The sequence below is a fragment of the Tribolium castaneum genome, unplaced genomic scaffold (assembly GCF_031307605.1).
Source record: "Tribolium castaneum strain GA2 unplaced genomic scaffold, icTriCast1.1 ptg000022l, whole genome shotgun sequence".
Lineage (NCBI taxonomy): Eukaryota > Metazoa > Arthropoda > Insecta > Coleoptera > Tenebrionidae > Tribolium > Tribolium castaneum.
Window position 1 is genome coordinate 2,179,639 of NW_026986634.1, and position 9,472 is coordinate 2,189,110.

Genomic DNA, 9,472 nt, shown 5'->3' on the forward strand with positions numbered 1-9,472 from the left:
CTGAAACCTTTAGTGACTTTTATGTCTTCTTCTTTTTCCTCTACTAAAGTGTTAGACACAATTAATTTAGTTTGTAGGAAATTTTATCAGCTTTAATTTTAGTAAAAAGATAAAAATTGATAGGAGTAACTGTTTTCGAGATATAAGCAAGAAACCAAAAAACTGTTACCTTAATAAAGCGCTTGCATATAAGCAAATTTAGTACTATTAGTATTATTATTATTAATGTTATTGTTATTAATATAACGACTAAAAACGACTCTCAAGACTTTGGTGACTTTTATGTCTTCTCCTTTTTCCTATACTAAAGTGTTAGACTCAATTAATTTAGTTTAATTTCGGTTTTTCAAACATTTTATTTTAAAGCAAATTTTTGTTGAAGATTATTTATATTCAACTCTATAACTCGCTTATGGTTAGTCTTACAAAAGAAATGCAAATAACTATTTTGTAGGAAATTTTATCAGCTTTAATTTTAGTAAAAAGATAAAAATTGATAGGAGTAACTATTTTCGAGATATAAGCTAGAAACCAAAACACTGTTACCTTAATTAAGCGTTTGCATATAAGCAAATTTAGTACTATTAGTATTATTATCATTAATGTTATTGTTATTAATATGACAACTAAAGACGACTCTGAAACCTTTAGTGACTTTTATGTCTTTTTCTTTTTCCTCTACTAAAGTGTTAGACCCAATTAAATTAGTTTAATTTCAGTTTTTCAAACATTTTATTTTAAAGCAAATTTTTGTTAAATATTATTTATATCTAACTCTATAACTCGCTTATGGTTGGTCCTACATGAAAAATGCAAATAACGATTTTGTAGGAAATTTTATCAGCTTTAATTTTGAAATAAAGATAAAAATTGATAGGAGTAACAGTTTTCGAGATTTAAGCAAAAAACCAATAAGAAAACTGTAACTGTTACTGAACAAAAATGTAATTCAGTTTTCAATGTTTGAGACGAAGACGAAAATGCAGCATTTAAAATCGACTCTGAAGACTTCAGTGACTTTTATGTCACCTCCTTTTTCTTCTAATAAACTATTGGACCCAATAAATTAAGTGTATTTTAAATCCCAAGACATTTTCTGTTAAAACACTTTTTTTTTAAATATTAATTATTTTCAAACTTATATCTCGCTTATGGTTAGTCCTACATGAAAAATGCAAATTACTATTTTGTAGGAAATTTTATCAGCTTTAATTTTAGTAAAAAGATAAAAATTGATAGGAGTAACTGTTTTCGAGATATAAGCAAGAAACCAAAAAACTGTTACCTTAATTAAGCGCTTGCATATAAGCAAATTTAGTACTAAAAACAACTCTGAAGACTTTGGTGACTTTATGTCTTCTCCTTTTTCCTCTACTAAAGTGTTAGACCCAATTAATTTAGTTTAATATCGGTTTTTCAAACATTTTATTTTAAAGCAAATTTTTGTTAAAGATTATTTATATCCAACTCTATAACTCGCTTATGGTTGGTCCTACAAGAAAAATGCAAATAACGATTTTGTTGGAAATTTTATCAGCTTTAATTTTGAAAGAAAGATAAAAATTGATAGGAGTAACAGTTTTCGAGAGATAAGCAAAAAACCAATAAGAAAACTGTAACTGTTACTGAACAAAAATGTAATTCAGTTTTCAATGTTTGAGACGAAGACGAAAATGCAGCATTTAAAATCGACTCTGAAGACTTCAGTGACTTTTATGTCACCTCCTTTTTCTTCTAATAAAGTATTGGACCCAATAAATTAAGTGTATTTTAAATCACAAGACATTTTCTGTTAAAGCACTTTTTTTTAAATATTAGTTATTTTCAAACTTATATCTCGCTTATGGTTAGTCCTACATGAAAAATGCAAATTACTATTTTGTAGGAAATTTTATCAGCTTTAATTTTAGTAAAAAGATAAAAATTGATAGTAGTAACTGTTTTCGAGATATAAGCAAGAAACCAAAAAACTGTTAACTTAATTAAGCGTTTGCATATAAGCAAATTTAGTACTATTAGTATTATTATTATTAATGTTATTGTTATTAATATGACGATTAAAGACGACTCTGAAACCTTTAGTGACTTTTATGTCTTCTTCTTTTTCCTCTACTAAAGTGTTAGACACAATTAATTTAGTTTAATTTCAGTATTTCAAACATTTTATTTTAAAGCAAATTTTTGTTAAATATTATTTATATCCATCTCTATAACTCGCTTATGGTTGGTCCTACAAGAAAAATGCAAATAACTATTTTGTAGGAAATTTTATCAGCTTTAATTTTGACAGAAAGATAAAAATTGATAGGAGTAACTGTTTTCGAGATATAAGCAAAAAACCAATAAGAAAACTGTGACTGTTACTGAACAAAAATGTAATTCAGTTTTCAATGTTTGAGACGAAGACAAAAATGCAGCATTTAAAAACGACTCTAAAGACTTCAGTGACTTTTATGTCACCTCTTTTTTCCTCTAATAAAGTATTAAACCCAATAAATTAAGTGTATTTTAAATCACAAGACATTTTCTGTTAAAACACTTTTTTTTAATTATTAATTATTTTCAAACTTATATCTCGCTTATGGTTAGTTCTACATGAAAAATGCCAATAACTATTTTGTAGGAAATTTTATCACCTTTAATTTTGGTGAAAAAGTAAAAATTGAAAGGAGTAACTGTTTTCGAGATATAAGCAAAAAACAAAAAAACTGTTACCTTAATTAAGCGCTTGCATATAAGCAAATTTAGTACTACTAGTATTGTTATTATAAATGTTATTGTTATTAATATGACGACTAAAGACAACTCTAAGACTTTAGTGACTTTTATGTCTCCTCCTTTTTCCTCTACTAAAGTGTTAGACACAATTAATTTAGTTTAATTTCAGTTTTTCAAACATTTTGTTTTTAAAGCAAATATTTGTTCAATATTAAAAACTATAAAATGGCTTAGATTGCCAAAAAACACAGATCACACATGATCTTTTGCATAGAAATGAGAAAACGCTCATGTAACACACAAAATAAGCTCCATTTTTCCTTATTAAAAGTATTATTATTATTATTACTTATGTTACTATTACTATTATTATTATTATTATTATTATTACTATTATTTTTATTATTATTATTACTATTATTATTATTATTATTATTATTATTATTATTATTATTATTATTATTAATATAATTATTATTAAAAACCGATTATAACTTTTGTATAGTAAATGTTTTTATACCAGTTTTAAAATGAGTTATTAATTTTAGACAATTTCTTGTCTAAAAACACAGATCACAGATGATCTCTTGCATAGAAATGAGAAAACGCTCAGATAACACAAAATAAGCATCATTTTTGCTTAGAAAAACTAAGCTTTAATTTAGAAAGAAATTCATTATTATAAGTATTATTATCATTATTATTATTATTATTATTATTATTAATATTATTATTATTATTATTATTATTATTATTATTATTATTATTATCATTATTATTATTATTATTATTAACTTTTGTATAGTAAATGTTTTTATACCAGTTTTAAAATGAGTTATTAATTTTATTCAATTTCTTGCCTAAAAACACAGATCACAGATTATTTCTTGCATAGAAATTGTAAATGAAACTCGGAATTCACCCAAAAACTAATTTATTAGCAAATTAGATTCAACAACGACATTGACACTGCCACAGTGTCCTTCCAACTAACTAGGCGTTGCCCGTACGCGCCTCACGCGTCATCATTTCCCGCCAATTTCACCAGCAGCGCCCCCTTCACTTAACAGTCGGCCACGCTTCCGTGTTCCACGTCCTCGGGGAACCACCGGTGTTTCTAAAACAAGTAATTAACCAATACCATGTATCCGAGCCGTAGTATACATCTACAGCCCGAGTCCCACTTAAGAACTATTTATAAACAACCTGAAAATAATCATAATCGTGTTTCTCACGTTGAGAATGAATCTGAAAATAATCATAATCGTGTTTCTCACGTTGAGAATGAATCTGAAAATAACCATAATCGTGTTTCTCACGTTGAGAATTAATTAAGAACAACAATAAGAACACTACCAACAACAACAATAAGATCACCAACACCAACAAGATCAGTAACCTCAAGAATAAGTAGAAGAACAATAACAAGAACAAGAACAATAACAACAATAACAAATCATTAACTCATGAGTTTCAACGTAAAGCGCTTAAAAACAACATTTGGGCCCAAAATCGTGAGTTCACGTTGAACTTCACTCAGCTTCACAGCGAACTCAGTCATTCGTCACTGACATCGCCTATTGTTTCGTCTCCACTCGTCGTGGCGACAACGTAATGTCTCAATTTGTCCACTGAGTGAACACCCTCATATCGTTTTTGGGAACGCGTCGCCCCCGGCATGTCCGTCACGACATACCTATCGTAGTCGAGCACTTTCTGAATTCGGTACGGTCCCGAATATTTAGGTAACAGCTTCCGACTTTTGCCCTCGTTTGAAGCTCGCGTGGTGCGTACCAACACGAGATCACCTACATTAAATCTCTTTGGGGCACAGCGTCGCTTGTCATAACGCTCTTTTTGCTTCTGCTGTTCCTTTTCGACACGCTGAGCAACGTCTGCTCGTGTCCGTGGCAAATCACCATCATGAACACCCTCTGTCACCACGTTGGTGAGGATTGAGTCATTAGCATGTCGAGGTGTATACCCCAACAACAATTCGTATGGACTTTTGCCCGTAGTCGAATTCGGCGTAGAATTAATACCCCAACTAATTCTACTCACAAAGTCATCCCATTTCTCTTCTTCTCTCGAGCTAGCAGCAAGCTGAGATAAAATCGTACGATTTAATCGCTCCACCTGGCCATTAGCCCGTGGTGTGGCAGTCGCGGTTAGTACTAATTTAACGTTTAAATCGGTACAATGTGTCTTAAACTTTTTGCTAGAAAAACAAGCCCCACGATCGGCTATTATACGTTTAGGTACACCAAACATTCCTGTAAGAGAAGCTAAAAATGATAAAACAGGGCCCACCTTAGTATTAGGCACGGCCCTGAGAAAGACAAATTTAGTAAATGCATCGATAATAGCTAAAAGATAAGAATTATGTGATTTGCTCTTTACAAATGGTCCCAAATGATCCATGTGCAATGTGTCAAATGGTTGCGAATTCTTAGGTATGGGATTCAAAAATCCTGGCTGCTTTCCTCCGGCTTCCTTATTGTAGAGACACTCCAAGCAGCTAGAAATATATTTATGAACATACCTCCGCATTGAAGGAAACCAATAAGATTTCGACACAGATGCCAAAGTTTTCTCATTCGATAAATGGCCAATTCCATCGTGGTGTGCTAATAAAATCTGGCGTCTTACCGCTTTTGGTACGACCCATTTTAATCCTGACTCAGTCTGTTTGAATACTCGACCATCTTTTAGTTTATACTCTTTGTGAATGGCACGCTCTTCAGCGTTCGTCGGTGATTTTTCCAATATTTCCTTCAACAATGCGCATCTCGCATCCTTCATTTGAACAGCTAAAATCCAATCATCATCGTTAACATTAATATGCAAGACTTCCACTGAAGGCTCCGAAGGATCTAATACCGGATTTCTACTCAAAGCGTCAACGTGACTCATTTTACTGCCAGGTCTGTATTCTACAGTAAAGTCGAACTCAGAAGTCAACAACCACCATCTCCCAATTCGTGGAATCAAATCTCTCTTGGTAAGGGTTGTTCGTAAAGCATTACAGTCTGTGATCACCTTGAATTGAAGCCCCAACAAGTATACTCGATAATGTTTGAGAGAACAGACCACCGCTAGCGTTTCTAGCTCGTACGAGTGGTACCTTTGTTCCTCTTTGGTCGTCTGTCGGCTGAAAAACATAACTGGACGCAAAGATCCATCACCTTGTCGTTGCAACAGAATGCCACCAATTCCAACTTTAGAAGCGTCAGTGTGTAACTCCGTTTCAGCTTCCGCGTCGTAAATTGCAAGAACTGGTCTGCTCGTCAAGATGTCTTTTAAAGTCTGAAAAGCCCGCTCTTGTGCTTCTTCCCAAACAAATGCACTGCCTTTCTTTAGGAGACTCGTCAAACTACTTGCTATTGTTGCGTAATCTTTCACGTACTTTCGAAAGTACCCACACAAACCTAAGAATTGCCTAAGTTTGTGTACGTCTGTTGGTTTGGGAAAAGCTGTCACCGCTTTGATTTTTGTCTCGCCTGGCTTAATGCCTTCCGCACTGATCTCATGCCCTAAATACTCTATTTGACTTCCAAAGAAGCAACATTTACTCAGCTTTAGAGTCAATCCGAACTGTCGAAGCAATTGAAACACCGTTCGTAAATTGTTAAGACCTGTTTCAAAGTCTTTGGAAGGTATCAGAAGATCATCTATGTAACAAAAAGCGGTCTGAAACCGTAATGGACCCAACACCTTATTCATAGCTCGCTGAAACACTGCCGGAGCGTTGGCTAGACCAAAAGGCATGCGGACAAACTCGTAATGCCCATCAGGCGTAACAAATGCTGTCTTTGGAATCGATTCGGTGGCCATTGGGATCTGATAGTACCCACTCGCGAGATCTAGTGTGGTGAAAAACTTTGCACCGTTTAGTTTATCCAAATGTTCGTCTACTCGTGGTAACGGAAAGCGATCTTTGATTGTTTTCGAATTTAATTGCCGATAATCAACACACATACGGTGTTGCCCATCTTTCTTCCGCACCAACAGTATGGGACTCGAATATGGCGAGTCTGATTCTCGTATGACTCCGCTACCTAACAAGTCATTTACTATATCTCGAACAATTCTTCTTTCGTGATGCGATAACCGATAAGGACGATAAATTACAGGTTTATCATCAGTCAAAGTTAGCTTCATTTCTGCCGCAGTTGTGGCACCTATTTCCGCTACATTTCGTGCAAAACAATCTCGAAATTCGTTAACGAGTTGTAACAATTGCTCGAACTGAGCCGGGTCTAGATTCTTATTGACTTGTGTAAGAAGTTCCCACCGTTGAAAACTCTTTACCTCAACCTTCCCCACAGAAAACACACTCACCGTCGTAGCTGTCCTTTCCTGCTCGCAAGGCTCAGCTCTCGCAACGATTTGCGCCTTTCGATAGACCAGATCTTGGTGCGATAGATTGCGAACGGTCACTAGGCCTCCATCACATGTGACACACCGATGAACAACGTGTTCGAACCCTGGTCTCGGACGTTGACACCCTTCAACGTAATAAGCTCCTTTCCACCCATCGTCTTTTGCCTTGATTCGTATGCAACCAATGGATTGAGGAGGGATCACTGTTTCCTCTTCCGCCCAAAGTGCAACTTTTCGTGTCGGAAGTTGGCCTAGAAATGCTTGGATCGATTCGTTGTTTCCGTCAACTACTCTCACAGCTTCCTCATTTGCTATAATCGTATTAGCACCCGCATTCAGGAAGGTCTGTCCCACTATGACAGGCACACGTTGTGCACTGTCTTCGACGATCAAAGCTTTTACGTTTGCCTTGACAAGATCCACTTCTAGCTCTACTTCGACTTCCCCATGCACTTTGGTGATTCCCTGGCCATAACCACGAATCAAATGTAAACTTGGCTGCCACATCAGTCCCAATTCTCTAGCAACACTTTGCTTGACAAGGACCGGTTCAGCTCCTGAGTCAATGTAAGCTCGCGTCGGCTTACCATTGACCTTAATGTCTATGTAATAATTCTTATTATTACTTGCGTCAGCTACACTTGTCGTTAGTGCCTGCTTAGACATGTTTTCTTTTACTACGTTACCACGTCGGCACTCAGCATCCACATGTCCAATGCGACCACATTTCTTGCACTCAATTCTTGGTTTCGGGCACTTTGTCGCAACATGTCCTCGATTACGACAATTGTAACACCGAACTGACGAATACAGTTTTTGTGCTTCGACTCGACTTGGAAGGAACCTCCTCCTTTCCCGAGGCGCCTGCTTTGCGAGCGTATCCCGCTTGTCACCTTCGGATCTCAGAGTCGACAAATACTCAGCGTACAAGCTTTCGGGTGTAACGTAACGCCCTGCTCTAGCCCCATTTCTGAGAGTCACATCAGTGATTCCATCAATAAGACAGGAGACTGCATTCGTTCCTGTTATGTCACAAGCCTGCAACAGATTTAATTTCCCAAAATAATATTGTGCCCAGGTTTCACCGTCTTCCTTCACCCTATTCACTAGCTTACGAAGTGTGGAAGCATAATCGTGGTGATCGGGGAAGGTGGCTTGTAACAAACGTTTCCATTCATCCCAGCTCCGGTCGTATGCTGAGGGATCGAGATTGTCGTACCACTCCTTGGCCAACCCCTTGAGTCGACTTATCATGCCATAAATCGTTGTACGTTCGTCCCAACCGTTCGCGAGAGCCAACTGGTCAATTTTATGCAACCACTTAGTGGTACTAAAATTGGGGTTTCCTGGAGCGAATTCAGGAATCAGGTCACTTTTAATGCCAACTTGTCCTGATGTGTGCTCAAAATTGCGGTTTAGCAAACGTCGATTCAAGTTTTCCACAAGTTGCTCAAGTCTCGCGATTCTAGCGGACTCGGCCGAAACTGGGGGTGAATTTACTGTAGTGGAGACCCCAGGCGCGGACCTTTTCGGCCGTGGCTCATCGTCACTTGAGTCCGAGTCGTCCGAGTCCACATTTCCTCGGTACCTGTGACGCCCCATTGCGAAAATCTCACCAGAAAACTTTTCGCGCCTTTTGAGCCACACCCAAATGAAAATTGACAGCGTGTGGTTGCGTAACTCCTAGAACTCGTCAGAAATCAGAAAAATCAGATAAATTCGGCTAGCACCCGATTGATTTGTTCGATTTCAAGTCGTAAAACACAATTTTGTTACGAATGAAACGGTACAGATTCCCAAAACTTCAATTTTTGGCCCTTGCCTTGGCGACCCACAAATTCCTCACAAAATCACCACAATTCACCACTCTCTATCGGAAACGATTATTTGAGCAATATCCTACCGCTGCTCTGTAAATGAAACTCGGAATTCACCCAAAAACTAATTTATTAGCAAATTAGATTCAACAACGACATTGACACTGCCACAGTGTCCTTCCAACTAACTAGGCGTTGCCCGTACGCGCCTCACGCGTCATCATTTCCCGCCAATTTCACCAGCAGCGCCCCCTTCACTTAACAAAATGAGTAAACGCTCATATAACACACAAAATAAGCTTCATTTTTGCTTAGAAAACTAAGCTTACTTTTATTACTATTATTATTATTATTATTATTATTATTATTATTATTATTATTATTATTATTATTATTATTATTATTATTATTATTAGTATTATTATTATTATTATTATTCTTATTCTTATTATTATTATTATTATTATTATTATTATTATTAACTTTTGTATAGTAAATGTTTTTATACCAGTTTTAAAATGAGTTATTAATTTTAGACAATTTCTTGCCTAAAA

The 9,472-nt window shown here is 35.8% G+C and overlaps 1 protein-coding gene across 3 annotated transcripts; it reads right to left on the reverse strand.

The window, feature by feature from the left end:
* Window positions 1–3,635: 3,635 nt before the first annotated feature.
* LOC103312616 (uncharacterized) lies at window positions 3,636–9,184 on the reverse strand. 3 transcript variants are annotated; one of them, XM_064359631.1, is made up of 2 exons: window positions 7,060–9,184; window positions 3,636–3,835 (listed from the first exon to the last, which is right to left on the reverse strand). In XM_064359631.1, exons 1-2 carry the CDS (start codon window positions 8,701–8,703, stop codon window positions 3,782–3,784), a joined length of 1,698 nt encoding a protein of 565 aa, XP_064215701.1. In that variant the 5' UTR covers window positions 8,704–9,184; the 3' UTR covers window positions 3,636–3,781. The 3 variants fall into 3 exon arrangements, with proteins under 3 accessions (XP_064215701.1, XP_064215699.1, XP_064215700.1); XM_064359629.1 differs by lacking the exon at window positions 3,636–3,835 and adding an exon at window positions 5,562–5,747 and having other exon boundaries at window positions 5,809–9,184; XM_064359630.1 differs by lacking the exon at window positions 3,636–3,835 and adding an exon at window positions 5,867–6,072 and having other exon boundaries at window positions 6,125–9,184.
* Between the last annotated feature and the right edge of the window lie 288 nt (window positions 9,185–9,472).

Bases quoted from the DNA above. Each gene is read 5' to 3' on its own strand.
- LOC103312616 (XM_064359629.1), bottom strand. From the start codon at position 8,703: ATGGGGCGTCACAGGTACCGAGGAAATGTGGACTCGGACGACTCGGAC. The intron at 5,748-5,808 runs GTCTGTTCTCTC...AGGTGATCACAG, and splicing joins AGCTAGAAACGCTAGCGGTG to ACTGTAATGCTTTACGAACA.